The sequence below is a fragment of the Petaurus breviceps genome, unplaced genomic scaffold, assembly GCF_028583685.1.
Source record: "Petaurus breviceps papuanus isolate PSGF00001 unplaced genomic scaffold, PetGlider_PUasm1.0 77, whole genome shotgun sequence".
In the NCBI taxonomy this organism is placed as follows: domain Eukaryota; kingdom Metazoa; phylum Chordata; class Mammalia; order Diprotodontia; family Petauridae; genus Petaurus; species Petaurus breviceps.
Genome location: NW_027186492.1, coordinates 2891548 through 2910724, shown reverse-complemented (window position 1 = coordinate 2910724; position 19177 = coordinate 2891548). Strand labels below are relative to the sequence as shown.

General features: G+C 44.5%; 1 protein-coding gene across 1 annotated transcript in view; it reads right to left on the bottom strand.

The window, feature by feature from the left end:
* Nucleotides 1-14631: 14631 nt before the first annotated feature.
* DISP2 (dispatched RND transporter family member 2) overlaps nucleotides 14632-19177 on the bottom strand; it is a 13857-nt gene continuing 9311 nt past the window's right edge. Inside the window, exon 8 of the mRNA XM_069105686.1 lies at nucleotides 14632-18972. Within this exon, the coding sequence (XP_068961787.1) occupies nucleotides 15688-18972 (3285 nt within the window). The 3' untranslated portion in view covers nucleotides 14632-15687. The remainder of the gene's footprint in view (nucleotides 18973-19177) is intronic.

Below are 19177 nucleotides of genomic sequence, written 5' to 3'. Positions count from 1 at the left end.
AATACTGTCCACTGGTGAAGGACAGTGCTGTTGTTGCAGGGGTCTGGGAGCCTTTCTGTTGGTTCAGAAGCCCTGAAGAAGGATTTTCTTGTTGTATGTTTACAGAAATCCTGGGAGAGGGCTTTGCTAATGTGTTCAGGGGTTCTAGGACTGTTCTACAGACAGAGGATAAATTCATGAAGGGACTGGCAATGTATCTTATGGCCTTGCTAAGCCTTGTCTCCCCAGGAACTAAGATTGCTGAGAACTTGCCTCGTGTCAAGATGAAGAAAAGACCTCCATTTGGGTATTAAGTGCTGTGTTTAAACTTGATGTAACTCTGGGGTAGATTCAATTGTGATCCAGGGGTGGGGAACTTTTGACCTTATGTTTGGAAACTAATCTCCATTTGAGAAGAGGGGCTTTGTGGTGGACTAAATGAAGGCCTAGCCTAGGGGTGGAGAAGTATTTAGAACAGAGACTTTGTAATTGATTGAATGATTGGAAGGTCCTGGGGTGGGGTAGTCCTTGGAGATTATTTAATCACATTTAGTAAATGCTGTATTTGGAATGATGTCATGTTTTGATCTTCTCTGTTCTTGGTTGGTCACTGAATAAAATGGAGAGCACCTATGCTGGTATTTTGAACCTTGGGAAGTTGCCTTTCCTTGGCAATTACATTACACAGCCCTTTGACTGAATCTAAACTTCACAGAACAAATCCCCTTAATAAAAGGATTTGTTTTGGAAGACTTGGCCTCAGTCAAAAAGGCTACACTGAGGATCTAGAAGGTCACATGTAACCATGAAACTGCAGATTCCCCACTCCTGTTCTAAGAGATCTGGGCAGTTTCTTTTAAGATTTCTTGAAATGTTATGTCCAAGCTTTTGTTCTGGTCATGGCATACAGATAGTCCAATGATTCTTAATTTTTTCTCCTTGATCTATTTCCAATGCTTGTTTGTTTGTTGTCCCATGAGATATCTTACATTTTCTTCTATTCTCTCATCTTTTGACTTTGTTTTGATATTTCTTGTTGCCTCATGGAGTCACTGACTTCTGTTAATTTTCGGTGAGTTTGTTTCTTTGACAAGGTTTTGTCACTCTTGTAAGAAATTGTTGATTCCCTTGCTAATTCTTTCTTCCATAGCTTAATTTCCTTTCTAATATTTTACTTGTGCTCTCATTTTATTTATTTTTTGTAAGTTTTAAAGTTTATTTTGACCTTAAATACAAAATAAGAAAAGAAAAAGAAGTTGCCATATACATGGCAGAACATAAAAAAGGATTCAATATAAAACAATAAACTTCCATTTCCAGAAAACCTATATAATATTCATTTAATTTAGAAAAAAAATTTAAACTTGCTTCATCTCTTCCTGGAATTTTGGTTGAATTTGAGTCCAAGCTCTATCTTTCTCTGAGGGTTTGCTTATAGATGTTTTGGAGTAATTTTCTTCTTCTGTTTGTCTTGAATGACCTTGCCACCATAATAGCTCTTTATGGTGGGATTTTTTTTGTTTGCTTACTTTCTGACTCCAGATGCTAAAGCTAGGCTCTGTTCTCATCTGGAGGGAAGGTCTGGCCTTGGGTTGCTTTTGCTTTCTTGCAATATTAAGTGTTGTGTTATTTTAGGAACTTGGGGACAGGCTGGAGACCTGCAAACTTTCAGTGTTCCCAGGGTGGTCTGATCTGGGGCAAAGTCTGATTGTTGTCATCCTTATCTGATCCCTGTAAGTTCCTGACCTTGGTTTGGCTTGCAATAAGTTGGCTTGAGCCTCAGTTCCTATAACCCAGCAGCAAAGCTTTGCCAGTTCAGTGATAGAATTGTCTACTCTGCTCACCTTTGGCCTGGGATTCCTACCCTGGTTATTCCTCTGAAGGCTTCAGACTGAGCTAGATGCTGGAAATAAGATACCTTTCTACTTCTGGGGTCTGAGCCAATGAACAAGCTTCCACTTGTTTTTGAATTTGCTCCTTTTTTGGCACACCACCTGTGATCTCCTTACCTGAGAACACCCTTCCTGGGGGCAGATCCTCTCTTAGTCCACCCTGGATCTGTGGCCTAAAAAGGAGTAGTAAGCACTAAAGCTCTCAGTTGACACCTGTTTTCTGCACCTTGCATACAGTTCCCTGGTATGAGTCTGGGCTCTCTTCTTGCCCTAAGGCAGAGCCCCTTCCTCGGTTCCCATATATACCATACTCCTGACCAGATCCCACCCCAGTGTCTGCAGAATTTTCTATCTTTCTGTATGCTGATCTAGGTTGGACAGATGACTCACTATGACTTTTTCTGGATTTTCCCATCTGCATTCTGTCTGGTGCATTTTTTAAAATCTTATTTTAAAAATGTTTTTTAAAATAAATTTATTTATTTAATTTAATTTTCAACATTCATTTTCACAAGATTTTGAGTTATAAATTTTCTCCTCATCTTTCACCTACCCCCCACCCCAAGATAGCGAGCCTACTGAATATCCCTTCTCCCAATCTGTTCTGTCTTATATCCTCCCCACCCCCCCAACTTTCTAGTAGGGCAAGATGGATTTCTATACCCCAGTGTCTATACATCTTATTTCCCAGTTGCATGTAAAAAACAAATTTTTTAACATTTGTTTTTAAAACTTTGATTTCCAAATTCTTTCCCTTCTTCCCTCCTCACCCACCCCCATTGGGAAGACAAGCAATTCAATATAGGTTGTAGATGTGTAGTTATGCAGAACATTTCCATAGCAGTTATATTGTGAAAGACTAACTATATTTCCCTCCATCCTATTCTGCCCCCCTCCTCACTTTTTCTATTTTCTTTTTTGACCCTGTCCATTTTCAAAAGTGTTTGCTTCTAACTACCTTCTGCCCCAGTCTGCATTCCCTTCTATCATCTTCCCTCTTATCCCTTTCCTCCCTACTTTCCTGTAGGGTAAGATACCCATTTGAGTGTGTATGTTATTCCCTCCTTAAGCCAAATCCAATGAGAGTAATGTCGACCCATTCCCTTTCACCTTTCTGCTCTTCCCCTCTATTGTAACGGTTTATCCTTGCCTCTTTTATATGAGATAATTTACCCTATTCTATCTCTCCCTTTCTTCTTCTCCCAATATATTCCTGTTTCACCTCTTAATTTTATCTTTTAGATATCATCTCTTCATATTCAACTCATCCTGTGCCCTCTATGTATACATATACACACACTCAGATATATTTATACACACATATACCTTTCTATACATACATATATGTATGTATGTATGTTATCTATCTAGATACATATATACTCCCTTCAACTATCCTTATACTGGGAGAAGTCTTATGAGTTACAATTATCGTTTTTCCATGTAGGAATGTAAATAGTTCAACTTTAATAAGTTCCTTATGATTTCTTTTTTTCCTGTTTACCTTCTCATGCTTCTCTTGCTTCTTGTATTTGAAAGTCAAATTTTCTGTTCAACTCTGGTTTTTTCATCAAGAATGCTTGAAAATCCTCTATTTCATTGAATGACCATATTTTCCCCTGAAATATGATACTCAGTTTTGCTAGGTGACTCTTGGTTTTAATCCCAGCTCCTTTGACCTCTGGAATATCATATTCCAAGCCCCTTGATCCCTCAGTGTAGAAGCTGCCAGATCCTGTGTTATCCTGATTGTGTTTCCACAATATTCAAATTGTTTCTTCCTGGCTGCTTGTAATATTCTCTCCTTAATCTGGGAATTCTGGAACCTGGCTATAATATTCCTAGCGGTTTTCTTTTTGGGATCTTTTTCAGGAGGCGATTGGTGGATTCTTTCAACCTCTATTTTGCCCTCTGGTTCTAAAACATCAGGGCAGTTTTCTTTGAGAACTTCCTGGAGGATGATTTCTAGGTTCTTAATTTGATCATGGCTTTCAGGTAGTCCCATGATTTTTAAATTATCTCTCCTGGATCTATTTTCCAGGTCAGTGGTTTTTCCCATGAGATATTTCACATTGCCTTCTATTCTTTCATTTGTTTGGATCTGTTTTATAGTATCTTGATGTCTCATAAAGTCATTAGCTTCCATTTGCTCTAGTCTAATTTTGAAGGTATTATTCTCTTCAGTGAATTTTTGAAATTCTTTTTCCATCTGGAAAATTTGGCTTTTTAAGGAATTCTTCTCCTCATTGGCTTTTTGGGCCGTTTTGCCATTTGAGTTAGTCTATTTTTTAAGGTGTTATTCTCTTCAGTCAGGCTGTTGACTCATTTTTCATGATTTTCTTGCATCATTCTCATTTCTCTTCCCAATTTTTCCTCCACTTCTCTTACTTGATTTTCAGAATCCTTCTTGAGCTCCTCTATGGCCTGCAACCAATTCATATTTTTCTTGGAAGCTTTTGATGCAGCAGTTTTGACTTTCTTGTCTTTTTCTGGTTACATGTTTTGATCCTCTTTGTCCCCCCCAAAAGATTCTTTGGTCTGGTTGAGCTTCCTCTGTTTGCTCATCTTGCCAACCAATTACTAGACTTTTGAGCTCTTTGCCATGGTTCCAGAGTGCTTCCAGAGTGGAGAGAGCTGTGTCCCAAATTGCTGGGGTTTTCACAGATATTGTCAGAACTATGAGGAGGGCTCCCCCTCTACAGCCACCATAAGCTCTGGCACAGTGGCGTTCCTCACTCCAGGACCACCACCCAAGACTATGACCCAGATCCAAGCTGGTCAAAGCAAAAGTGATTACCCTCTGAAAGGTTGCTTTGTCCCTCTACTATCTGTAGGCCAGGAGCTCAGGAGGAAGCCATGGGGCAGCAGTTGCAGCCACCTAGTTGCCACCACCTCTTGCCCCAGGGGCAAGGGCCAGACTGCTCTCTTTTCTCACTCAGTTCCAACAGAGTTCCCTACTGACCTTTTACTTTCTCTTTATGGGTTGAGAAGTCTGGAAACCACCACAGCTGGCATGATTCACTCTCCTGAAGTCTGCTCTGGCCATTCTGTGCTGCTGTTCCAGGCCGGGAGTCTGGTCGGGTGTGTCATGCAGGACTGAGCTCAGCTCCCAGCCTGGTACAATAAACCTTTCCTGTTGGCCTGCCAGGCTGCCTTTAGTGGGAGATTTCTTTCTCTCTGTCAGTTTGTGAGCTCTGTAGCTCTAAAATTTGTTTAGAGTTATTTTTTTTACAGGTATTGGAGGTGGTTGGAGCAGGAACTTAAGTAAGTTCTTGCTTTTACTTCACCAACTTAGCTCTGCCTCCTGGTGCATTTTTTTAGATATATTTGGAGGAGTTTGAGATGGTGGGGAAACTTGGTTGCACTGCTTTCTACTTCTTGCCAACATGGGGAGACCCAGACCTTTCCTTTCCTTCTTCCCTAATCCTTAGAGTTTAGGTTTACAAAGCTTTACAAAACTTTTCATGGGACCCAGATGGCCCTAGAGTCTCCTAAAAAGCTTCCTGGCCACCTGAAGGCATAAAATGTCATAGCCCTAGGCAGTCTGGACCCCTGGTACTTGATGGATTTCTGAAGAGTCCTCAAGTTCCCATATCCTTTATCACATCCTGCCCTGATGATTAGTTTCCATATGGAGATGAGGGGGCTGCCTGAAGATTATCTAAAAATTACTGTGTCCTTTTTGTATATCCTTTCTATGCCAGGGCAAAGTAAACCTCCTTTTGTTAAGTGACTTTCAGGTACCTCACTTTGTTCCAACTATCAAACCTGTACTGAGTGTTATAGCTGGTATTAGAGCTGTCTGTAACAATTATCACAGTTAAAGTGAGAAGAAGTGGCCTCATTTTTCACATCCTGGTTGCATTCCAGGAAGAACCCTCCAAATATAGGAGAAGGTGGGGTGATTACATGGTGAGACCCTTCTAGGCTCCCAGTTACAAGACCCTTCCTGATAGCATATGAACAATTCTATCTGGGGGACAGGGAGCTGGCTCCCACTCAAGGGGAAGGATTAGCTCATTGGGTCATGGAGGACTCAGTGGGTATTGGAGGAACCTTCCAGGGAAGGTAAAGAAAGAGCCAAGTTTAGCATTCCTTGGTTGTTGTTGACTGGTCTGCATTATTTGGCCTTGTGAAGCATAATAGACCAAAAGTATACTAGGCTAATACATCCAGTAGTTAGGGACTGAGCTCTGTTTTCTGGGATCATGAAAGCTGAGAGGCAATTACTGGAGCTGTTATCTCCTTGCAAATGAAGGGATCTCTCCTGATGGAGATGGGGTTTCTGATTCAGGGATTCTGGTTCCTGATAAAACTGGAGTCATGAAATAGGAGAAAGGGAGCAGACAGAGGGTAAAAATTCGAAAATTCCCACCAGTGATAAGAAAGCTGCAGGCTATCTTATCACTGCTCTCTTAGAAGGTAACCTGAACCATTTTGTAGAGTTAATACCATACACTAGGATGTATTCCACAGAGTCCTTTAAGGGGGAAAGGTTTTTTTATTTTTTAAGTATATCATTTCCCTGATGTGACATTCTGGGAGGGGAGGGGAGTTTTTGCAGGTGGGTCAGAAAATATAGTGGGTATTGGTATAGCAGAAACCTCAATATCAACTTGGATCCTGGGACAGGATGCAGGTGGTGGAGGCCAATACTTCCTAGCCACTTTACTGTGAATGGCACAGATACATGATTCAGGATTGCTGACTGTTCCAGATGTGCTGTGGTGCTGATGTTCCTGGAACTGTTCTTGATCACTGTTAGCACCTCACACCAGGAGAAGAAATTTGCAAGTGTACCAGAGATTCCATCATCTGTGCTGTTTCTCTAATGTTCCTGGTGCTGCTCTGATCCATTTTTACCACCTTGCATTAGAAGGCCCACAGGGAACTGAAAATATTTGGCGTCACCCAAATATATGGGCAAGACTGTTGAGATTTGGTCTTCTGAAGTATAGAAGGAAAGGTTGGCATCTTTGACTTTTTTTCTCCACATTTTTTCTTCTCTCTCATTATGGTGACACTTTGACAAGGGAACCTATAATTCTTTTCTTTATCCCTTTCCCCCTAGTACTTTCCACACCAGTAGGATTATCCAGCAAAAGCCCTAAAAGCATGTAAGTGATTGAAAGTCCTGTAGAAAAACCTTAGGACTTTGCAATCAAGGGGTGGGATATGATAGAACTAATATTTACCAGCATTTCCCTGACATAGGTTCTTTCCCCTCATCCACAGCATAAGGAAGGCCAGGACCCTACTTCTTCCCTAATTCTTAGGGATCAGCTTTCCCTAAAAGAGACAAAGTTTTGTCTCAGACCTGACTGGTATCATTCTCTTTCTAGCTTAAATTCCTGCTTTGGAGAAGGAGAGTATCACTGTCCGTTCTGCTCCAAGTTCTTGCCCCCTCAAACAAACTGCTCAAGGCTCTGATATGATTCCATTCTTATGTCATAATACTACTGATTTTGAATATCACTCTAAATTTTTCACTTACTGATTAAGTTAACAAATTCCTATTTGGTCCCTGCTAATCAACCTGGTTATACCTTCCACATCCCAGTAATTCTGGATCCCTATAAATCATCATCTAGATGTCATTCTCCATCCCCTACTTAGTCACATTTCCCTCAGTGCCACCCCACAAAGTGTCAGTCAAGCCCTATCTAAACCTTCCATGGTGCTCCTTGGAGTGCCTGCTCCATAAGTCACAAACTTGCTTTCCTCTTAAATCTTTTCCTTCCCCACTCCTTCCATCTTCTGGCTCTTACTGAGACCAGGCTCCCTCCTGATGATACAATCTCCTTAACCACCCTTTCCAGCACTGACTCTACTCTCATTCATCTCCCTCAACCCAGTAGCTGAGGTAGGGGAGTTAGAATACTTATTACCAATTGTAACTTCCAGGTTCTCCCCCTACTGCCATCACACTTGATTCCATTCACTCCCAGTTTTTCTCTAGCAACTTGTTCCATCTATTATCTTATAGATATATACTCTCTCACTCTCTCACTTATAGTCAATCATCCTCTGTTTATTGGCTGCTTCCCTACTGACTACAAATTTGCCCATGTCTCCCCCATCCTCAAAAAATCCTGCCTTAATCCTTCCCTCCCCAATAGGTAAACTATTTGAGAATGCAATTTTATCTGCAATAGATATCTCTACTTCCTTTCCTCTTCCTGTCTTCTTAACTCTTTTCAATTTGGCTTCCAACCCTATTATCAATTGAAACTGTTTTCTCCAAAGTTACTAATGATCTCTTAATTACTAAATCTAGTGTTCTTTTTCAGTCTTCATCTTTCTTGACCTCTTTGCAGTCTTTGAGACTATCAATCACACTCTTCTCCTTGATTTTTCTTATCTCTCTAGGTTTTGGGGCCACTATTCTATTCCTGGTTCTCCTCTCCCTCTCCATCTTCTTTGCTGGTTCTTCATCCAGGCCATGCCTGCTAGCCATGGACATCCCACAGAACTCTGTTCTGATCTCTTTTCTCTTCTTCTATACTATTTCATTTAATAATCTCATCAGCTGTCATGAATTCAATGAATATCTCAACTCTGATGAGTCTCAATCTATTTATCTAACTCTCTCCTTTCCATGACCTCTCCATGACCTCACATCTCCAACTGACTTTGTATATATCTTGAACTAGATGTCTAGTAAACATTTTAACTCAACATGTCCAGAACCAAACTATCCTAAACGGTTCTATGTTTTATCTCCCAATTTTGCCTTCTATAGGACATGGGTGTCTAAAGGTTGGCTTATAAGAACCTATGTAAGATTCTGGGGTGGAAGGTCAAAGTTTAATTCCCATTGACAATTCTGTTCTCTATTTCTTGTCTCCCATTCCCCACTCTACTACATACTCTCTTCAATAGCCCATATTGTTTGTGGCTTAGCTTTTGGCACAGATCTTAATAGACATGAAAAGTCCTGGTTGTTTTATTGGCACGTTAACCACTTGCTTCAGCTGTCTACCTCAGGGATGGGAAACTTGTGACCTTGGGGACACATGTGGCCCTCTAGGTCCTCAAGTGCAGCCCTTCTACTGAATCCAAACTTCACTGAACTGATCCCCTTAATAAAAGAATTTGTTCTATAAAACTTGAATGCAGTCAGAAGGCTGCACACAAGGACCTAGAAGCTTTGTGGCCTTGAGGCTACAGGTTTCCCACCCCTGATACAGTTCAAAATCTGGGCTCTGGTCCTTTTAGCTCTAGATGCTAGGAGTGATGTCCTCTTAAAGGTGGATGATTATGGATAGGGCTAGAAGTTAAAGCCAATTCAGCTGCTGTGCCTTTGTCAGAAAAAATGTTGGCTTAGTCTCAGCAAGAGAACCATGCTTCACATAGTAAGTACATTAAAATGTTTGTTGACTAACTCATGGATTGACTTTTATTCTGTAGATGTAGTCATCTTGGTCAATTATTGTGATCCAGTATTGTCAGTCTAAGGTCCTTTGGACAGGGCCCTAGTTAAGGCCTAGAGAGCATGAATGAGACAAGAAAACTTACTTCTCTTTTTTAGGGTCTATGAAGCTACTGAAATCACTCCTAACTTGGGATTCAGATCTGCTGGTTTTTATGCATCTCTCTCCCCTTCCTCCATACCTTCCCCACCCCACATCAAAACACTCATGATCTTCCCAACAGTGAGATTGGACTATGAGTCATTCATATAATTCCCAAGAGAACTCTTGGTCCTGACTATAAGAGATTGTGTGTTGCCTTTGCATGGAGGTTAGAGCTGGGGTCTTGTAAAGCAGCCTAGGCATAGTAGGTACCCAACTAAGGACATGTAAGCAAAGACATACTCACTCAAGTTCCTTTCTTCTACTCCTCCAGAGCCTGAATCAGAGCATTAGCTAAATAAAGTGCCTGGTCAACTTTAAGTGACCCACAGTCCAGGGATTCTTGAGGCCTGGAAGATTTTGCCTTGGGTTATGAAGAATTTCACAAAAGGAGTGTTCCAGAAAATGAAATGAACTGGCCACCTCATAGATACCTCAAACTCAACATATGCAAAACTGAACTCATTATCTTCCTCCCCTTCCCCTCCCTGCCCCCATCCTTCCCTCTTCCTTATTTTCCTATTAACTGTCCAGGGTACCATCATCTTTCCAGTCACCAGAGCTTAATACCTAGATGCCATCCTTGACTCTTCATTCTCAACTCCATATCCAATTAATGAACAAATCCTGTTGTTTTCACCTTCATAGTACCTCTTGTATATTCCCTTTCTCTCTTCTGATACTACCACTGCCCTAGTATAGGCCCTCATCTCCTTCCTGAACTATTTCAATAGCCTGCTGGTTGGTCTCCTTTCCTCCAGTTTCTTCCCACTCCAGTCCAGGCTCCACTCAGCAATCAAATGATCTTCCTAAAGCACAGTTCTCACCATATCACCTCCCATTTAATCAACTGAAGTAGCCCCCTATTGCCTCTAGGATCAAATACAAAATCCTCTCTTTGGCTTTATTACCTTGACCCTTATACTTTACACTCCTCCTCAACCTTTGAAATCCAGTGACGCTCTCTTCCCCTATGAACACGTGCTAATCCCCCCATACTTGGAATTCTCTCTCTGTCCTCATCTCCATGTCCTACTTTACCTGTCTTCCTTTAAGTCAGCTTCTTCTGCAAGAAGACTTCTTAGCCTCTGAATAATACTAGTACCTCCCTTGATTATATCCAATGTATCCTATAGATAGCTGACAAGTGCCTCATCGTGTGTCAGAATCAAACTTGTCCTAATACTTGCCATCTTAGAGACCATTGCCAGATCAGAGATGTAGAGCTAGGACTAGAAGGACTTTAGAGATCCAAGCCTTTCCTTTTACAAATGAAGAAACTGCCCCTGGGAATTGAAATGACTTGTCCCAAGTTGCACACGTAATAAACAGACTCAGATCTTTTGGCCGGTGCCTTTGTTCCAGCACTCTTTTGGCTACATCAAGCTGCTTCCTGTGTCCTGAAAAGAATGCTTTGCATGCTTCATATTTGCTTATGATATTGGGGTGGCCAGGTAACACAGTGGAGAGAGCACTGGGCCAGAATTCAAATTTGGCCTCAGGTGCTTCCTGGGAAAGTTAGAACTTCTATTAACCTGAGGTTCCTCATCTGTAAAATGGGGGTAATAATAGCATTCACCTCGCAGAGTTGTTGTGAGCATAAAATGAGACAATATTTATAAAATGATTAGTGCAGTTCCTGTAACATAGCATCAGCAATAATGATAATAGTGGTGATGATGATGATGATGATGATAATAAAAATCCTTCATTGGTTCCTCAGTGCTGATAGAATAAAATCTAAACTCTAGCCTGGCATTCAAGGCCCTGTGCAACCTGTTCCCTTGCTTATCTCTCCAACTTTATATCTCAGCATTTCCCTATAAAACCCTATGATCTTCCCAAATCAGGCTGCTCTTGGTCCTTGAACATAATCTACCCATTCCCACCTTCTTGTCTGGAATTCCTTTCCCTAATTTTCCCTTTTTATTTAAATCCCACCTTTCCTACAAGGCCCAAATTAAATTCTCCTTGAGGTCAGTTTCTTAGCTGTCCCAGTCCTTGATGATTGAACCTTCTTTTTCACTAAACTGCTAGAACATTTACCATCCATACCATTTATTGGCCATTTTCAGGGCTGGGTTGTTTCACAGGTTTCCATAAAATAGTATACTTTAATCAATCTTTTAATGTGTACAAACTGTCTTCTCAAGTAAGTTGAAACCTATTTGAAAGCAGAGATTGTGCCCATCTTTATATTACCAGCTCCTAACCTAACTGAAATCCCTGCCACTGCCAGAGGCTTTATTCATCTTTTTTCCATCAGAAGCTGTGATTTTATTGGTGTTGGGAATTCCAGGTAAGGAAATTTCCTCTACCAAACAGCAGCTTATCAGCAACTCCAGTGCAAAGTACTCTTTAGGGAGTAGCCTGGGACACTGAGATGTTAAGTGATTTATCCAATGTCACCTAGCCAGCATATGTCAGAGGCAAAACTTGAACCTGTGTCTTTCTAACTTGGAAGCTCCAAATGAAAGAGAGTTAATGATTATATCATCCTAAATGTCAGACCTCATAGCAATAAAAAAAAATCTCTCAAGAAGGTTCTTTGACGTCAGTGACGGAGTCAGAGGAGGCTAGCAAACATTGGCAGACACTGGGGAAGGGAGGACCCATGCTGAGTGAAGCTTCTGTATCTGGTGTGTATATATATATGCAAACCCCTACAGAGAGCAGGAACAGCCCCAGGATAATTATTCCAGTCAAAACTCTTGCTCCCATCTTGATGTCTTTGAGTAGGTTGTCCCCCAAACCTGCAAAGCACATCCTGCCCCCCTCTGCCTTTTAGTACCCTTAGTTTTCATCAAAGCATAGCTGGAATTCCACCTTGTACACACACACACACACACACACACACACACACACAGGAGACAGTGTGATACAGTGGATAGAGATCTGGTGTCAGAGGCAGGAAGACTTCCCTTCAAGCCCTGACTCTGATACACACTGGCTGTGTGATTCTGGGCACGTCTCTTCACATATCAGTGTCCTAGGCAATTCTCTACTCTAAATTGCAGAAAAGGTGTCAATCTACATTGGTAGAAATTCCTTACAGAGTGCCTTGCATGGGTGAAATCATAGGTCCTATAAAAAAGTATCTACTGCATGCATATATACATATACCTATCTATCATCTGTCTGTGTATCTATTCATCTGTCATTGGTCTAATTACTTATCATCAACCTACCTATGATCTATCTATTTACCTATTATGTACTTACCTATCATCTATCTCTCTCTCTGTCTCTCTGACTATCTATCTATATGTTGTTTCCTCTAGTAAAGTGTAAGCTCCCTCAGGGCATTTTTTGTTGTGGTATCACCAGGGCCTAGCACAGTGCTTAGTACATAGTAGGTACTTAATAACTTATTGATTGACTTGTTCCATCTCCATCTCCATGTGCCTGTCCCCAAAGGGCAGGCTCTCCAAGATTTTGCCTTATTTATATTCTAATCACAAACCCTTCTGCCTGCCACTTGGTAACCTGAAGTGGGCCCACCTCACTCACTAGAGTACTCTGAAAAGTACACATCTATCCCTCCCCTTGTGAAGCTCAAGAATCAGATCAGTTTGAATGCCCATTAGCGAATAAAATCCCCGACTAGATTCAGGAGACTGATGGCCCTGAAGAATCAGGGAAGAAATTTTGAAGTTTGTCTTTAAGCTACAGTTTCCTCTTAAGATTGCTTCTAGTGACAATAAATAGGAAGAGGCAACAGAGAAATCTGGAGCCTTATGATGGAATCCTAATAAAGCTGCCTTCAGCCCCAGTATTCTGTAATGGAAATGCAAATTTGGAAGATCTTCCCTGCCCCTAGGCTAAAGTGCACCTGAAGCCTGGGGTGGGAGGCTTGTTTTTCAGTAGATACTTTTTGATTGCCAGTGGGTCAATAAGGTTGTTACATTCTCTGAGCCAGAAGAAGGCTATATAAGCCCTGATGTGAGGCTTTGTTTTGGGGGCTCACTTTGAGAAGTGTTCTGTGATTTGATCTGTATTCTGGGAAGCCGTTGTCCAGGCTCCCCCCCCCCACTTTGAAAAACCCAGATGTGGAAACCCAGATGTTGACTGGGTATGGATGTAATGGTTGGACAGTTTGAAATCTGTCTACTAGATCTGTTTCTGCCTTGATAATTCTGTCTGTGTACTTTGAAGTTCGGGGTGCTGACCTTTTCCCCTGAACAAGGCAAATGATATATGTCTGACTGATTAAAGTAAGCTTGTTAACCCATTTTGAGTTGCTTTCCTTTATCAAAGCAGATCCAAGAACCTGTGGTGGAAGCAACCCTGAGGACGCTTGGGGTGCTTGCCGCTACATATTCTAACTTCATTATAGGCCCCACTGTACCTAGCTACCCCACCCCCGCAATGTCCTGACTTCTTCATATATGCCTCACTGCTCACTAGAACAGTAGGTGCCTCCATAAACTCAAAGTTCTCACAGAACAGCAGGCATGTTCATGTGATGGGATCCCAGCCACTGCTGCTACCTAGTCATTGCCCCCAGACCCATTCCCACAGAAACAGGTGTGTTCTTGTATTCAATCACAATCACATCATCCATCTAGCCCAAGACAGGACCATGATACCTATCTATCTTGGCCAGACAGGACCACAATAGTTAGACAATTAGAGGGAAGCATGACCAGAATGTTTAACCACCAAACCATAGATGGGACCCCTCCTCCATTACCTAATCCCTTAACAAACCCCTCCTGCCTCTTTAATAGTCATGATTTCTGTTATGTAATTACATCTTTATCCTATAAAAATCCATCTTGCTTTCTCTGAAATTGCTGGTTCCTTTTGGAACTTAGCTGGCTTCATGAGAGGTGTCAATCTCAGTAAGTGCCTATACCTGAATTAGAGGTGGTCTGACTCTGAATTCTTTGAGATGGTTCTACCACAACACATCATGAAACCATAACAGTTTTTACTTTGGCAGGGCCTCCACCACAACAGTTTTTGGCATCCCTGGGTTTCAACCAGAAACAACACTTAGCCCTGGCAATTTTGAGAAGAACCCTTGGTGGGTAAAGGGAAGGGGTGCCCACAGAGAAATGAGTAGGTAGATAGCCCTGGGCCAGGGACAGCTAGAGCAACCATAGTCAGTGGAAGAACCCTAGGGAGTAAGTAAAGGGGTTCAAAGATCCTCAGTCCCCCAAAGACCCTTTGTCCTCCAGGAATCCCACTCATTCTCCTCACCCCAATAAAAGTTATCAATCCCTCTTCAATTTTTCATAGGGCACTTTGTGTCTCTTTACCCCATAACATTCCACTTTATGTTATATTTATCATCTACATGTTGTAGCCCTCTAAGTGCATCTTAAACTCCTTGAGGGTAGAAACCATGTCATTTATTACCTTTATACCCTGCCCCTTGTATATTTGTTGAAATGCTGAACTGAATCCAAAATGCAGTGTTTCAGGGATAGAAGGTATACTTTCCAACTCAAGGAACACAGAGTCATTGTCAGACCTGACTTTTCTTGTTCTCAACAAAACCCCGATAAAACAGACCCTTTCCTCCCTCTCCCTGGTTATACACTTCTCAGATCTCAGGAAACTTTCTGATCAGACCCATAAAACCGAAAGGGGCAAGAATGGCTGTAGCATGGAGACCCAAGGTCTCAACTCAGGACAAAAGAGTTATTTGAAAAAGGAGTATGGGACAGTTCTGAGGAGCCCCCTAAAGGAAGTGTGAATCTGTGCTCCAGGAGGCTGCTGGGAGGCCTTCATTATCTTTCTGGTCAGTAAGAAGTCCTGGTAGCCTTGGGAGGAATTTTCTTGGTTGATTTCCAAAGCCTTGATGCCTGGTACTAAAGGAGCCCCATGGGAATGCAGCTCTGGAAAGCATTTTTTTGTTTGTTTCTTCTTCTCCAGCCAGGGCACAGAGTCTCCTGCTGGGATTTGTCTTGCTATCTACTGAATTTCCCTTCCTGCCTTATCTTGGTAACACTTTCCATAGGAAGTGTCCCCTTTTCCTCTTATAGGGACTGGAGGGGCCACACTTAGCCAGCATCATAAAGACAGTACAACTTTTTCCTCTGGAGAACCTTTTAGCTTTTTTCTACTCAAGTTGAGAGTAGAGAGTCAATACCATAACTAGGCCCTCTGGCAGGGCTCTAAGCATCCCTAGCAGTTTGGTGCAACATTTATATCTTGGTTCGTGGTGGCAACCTCAGGCTCCAATCTGGCCTTTTTGTTCTTCAGTTTCTGTTCTTCATTCTGTTCTAGGAGCCTCAACTGCTATAACCAGAATTTTGGGTGCTAGATCTGCGGAGCCATACATCGGGCAAGTTGGGCTGGCTATTGGGCAGCACAACGGGGCTGCCCCCAGCACCGCCACGGCCCTTCCAGGAAGAGCTGCTCTGGTGGGAAGCAGGTGAGGTTGGGGCATAGACAGTTTCCCGCAGGGCCAGCCAGAGAGTCTCACGTTTTCCGTTCAGCTGACCCCTTTCTGGAGCTGGGGACCTAGCCACATCTTGAACCTCTGGGGAGGAGATGGCTGAATCAGGAACTGGGGCACTGGGCTCTGAGGCGCTAAGGCAGGTCTCATCTGAGACACTGAGCCCTTCCAGAGAGCTGGCTGAGGAGCAGAGGCAGTGAGGGGGCTCCTCTACCTCAGCCTTGGAGGAATGAGTAGGCGTGACAGGCTGGCTTGTGGGCTGTGGAGTCCCAGCATCCAAACTCTGGGAATCCTTTCCAGCCCAGACTTTGGGGGCTGGACTACTCTCCTTATAAGGGGAGGAGGTCTGTAGAGCTGGGCACTGACCAAAGACAACTTGATGGTCCAAAAGTGGCTCCTGGGGTTCAGGCCTCAGAGTTCCCTGGTGGGTGGGAGGCAGAGGGGCCCGGGGATAGCAATGACTTTCTTGGAGCTGCAGATCTTCAGACAGCATGGAGGGACGATGGGACAGCTTGCTGGTGGCTGTGCTGGTGTCGAAGCTGTTGCTGCGGCGGCGGGCTAGGGGCTGGAGCTCATACTGTTCTATGAATGCAGCTGAAGATACCCCAGCAGGCCCTGGGCGGTGGCGGGCAGTCTTCTCCCTACTGGGCTCATGGACTCCATAGTCCTGGGGCAGGCGGCCACAGGGCCAAAGGATTTGGCCACAATTCTTCTCAGGCCCAAAGAAACAGCAGAGGGACTGGAAGAAGAAGCTGGCAAAGCCACAGCTGAGGCACTTGACCATCATGAGGAAGATGCCCAGCTTGCGGTAGAGCAAGACTGTGGCAGGCAGCATGAGCACGCCTGCAGAAAAGAGGGCAGAGGCTCCCACAGCAGTGGCACAGCTCATCTGGCGCAGGGAGAATGCCACTCGGCTGAGCCGGTCTGGGTGGGGACAGAGGTGATAGGAGATGCAGTAGTTTACAGTGAAATCCACGGAAAGGCCCACAGCAGCTGAAAGGAAGAGAGACTCAGCAGCATTGAGCTGCCACTCCAGAAGCACTAGCAGTCCCAGAGTAAGCATCACGGTACCGGCAATGGCTGTCACAGAGAACAGACTGAGCAGCACATTCCAGGTGCCCAGCAGGAGTATGGCAAAAGACAGGGCGACGGCCAGGCCCAGGACCATCACAGGCTCTGTGCTCAGGCTGTGCTGGAGGCTGTAGAGGTCCAGACGGCTGGTGAACCAACCATTGCGCAGGCCACCAGGGGCTGTGCTCAGCTCTCCCTCGAGCCAGCGGCTCACTTCAAGGTAGAAGCGGTGAGTTTGGCTGTAATCCACACTATAGTGGAAATTAGTCTGAAACTGCAGAACCAGGGCCACCAGATTGCCCTCAGCATCAAACCGAGGCCCCAAGTCCCTGCCTCCATCAGGGCTCTGTTCCAGGGCCATCATCTTGAGACAATGCAGGAAGATCTGGGGACCAAAGGGAAAGTGGAAATGGCCACAGCAGAGACCAGGACCGTGGTAGGCACACCGATGGCCAGCCATCCAACGCTGCAGCTCCTCTACAAAACAGAGAGTGGGCTCCCCTTCCTGCTCAACATAGTAGAAGCTCTGATTGCGAGCCCGGTGGCAAAGCGTCAGTAGCCAACGCTGGGCCTGAGGACCGCGGGCTGAGAAGGTTGGGTCACTCACCAGAGTGCCATTGCTGCGGGGATCCAAGGGATCACCTGTGTCTACAGGGAGGATGCCCCACACCATTGCCACAGGCATGTGCCCACCCTCTCCCTGAGGTAGGCGTTCAAACATGAATTGTTGACGGTATTCAGCATCGAAGCGCTCAAAGGGGTGGCTGGGTCGGAAGACTTGTCCCCTTGGCATTGTCAGAGTGGGAAGCCGCAGCCGTGGACTGAAGCCAGCAATGTAGGCCCCTCCTGCTGCCAGTGCGGCAAACCAGCAGATCCAAATGTAACGAAATTTAATGACGCTACAAGGCAGCAGCCGCTGGAAGAGCAGATGCGCGGTGCTTGTGAGGGCCCGCTGCAGGGCACGAAGCTGCCGCTGCAGGGCCGAGGCTAACCTCTGGTGCCCACTGCCACCCCAGTAACCCCGAGGTCGATCTGCACAGGTAGGGGCTAGGTAACGCTCATACAGCACCATGGAGGATGGCAACCATGTGAGCATGAGGGCCAGATTGACCAGCACAGCAGTACCCATATAGATGGCAAAGCATCGGATGGTGGTTAAGTGACTCAGGTAGCTGGCATAGAATGCTGTACCTGTGGTGAGACCAGAGACCAAGAGCAAGTAGCCAAAATGATGCATGGTATGGCTGACCCTTTGGGGGAGCCCAGAGGAGGGGAGCTGGCTCTTGCTGAGACTCCACAGATCAAAGAAGACCAGGGTGTGATTGGCACAGATGCTGCTGAGCAAGACAATAGCAGTCAGATTAACAAAGGGAAAGTAGGCCAAGCGAAAAGCCACCCGGTACAGGAAGAAGGCAACTAGCAGGGATCCTACCACCACTAGCAACACCATAAGTGTGATAAAGAGGGAGCGGAGATACAGGGAGATACTGAGAAAGATGGCACCTAGAGCCAGCACAGGGTACACTGTGTCCCGGGCTAGGTAGTGTTGAAACAGCTGCTGCTTGAGGCCTAGGTCCATTCCTGTGATGGAGGTATAGTTGTCGAAAAGCTCCCAGGAAGAGGCCAGATTGTCCAGGTAGATGCCCATCATGGAGGCCCCCTTCTTGGTAGGCAAGAAGAGAAGACTGTACTTGAGGGAGGGCACCTGGTAGTCAGCAGTCTGGGGACTCAGGAAATCCCGATCGACCAGGAAGTGCAGGAGCTGGTAGATGGCACTGACTCGGGCACACTTTTCAGGCACATGGGTACAGAGTGGGTGCTTCTCCCGTTGGGTACCCAGGCAGGCTGGCACCAGGGCACCACGGTGGTAATAAGGGGCACAGGCCCGTAGAAGAGCCAGTGTGCGGACAATGTCCCCCTGGGTGATGTCCAGGCATGAGGAGCGGTTATAGAGCACGGCAATGTAGTTGCCTAGGGACCAACTGGGGCAGCATTCGTTGGCTGAGGTGCGCTGACATAGGTCCCTAAAATGGGCATGGGAGCGAATCTGCAGAGGGACAGCGGTAGAAGGTCTCAGGAAACTCAAAAGGCTCTGATGGGACAACCCACGGATTAGATGCATCCCCTTGCTTTCCAGAAAGCTATGGAAGAGGAGGCTGGAGAGACTGGGACCAATGCTCTCAGCTCCCACCTAATGTTAATTCACCAAGTGACCACCTGGCTTCTATTTTGGAAAAGAAGTCTGTCCCTTT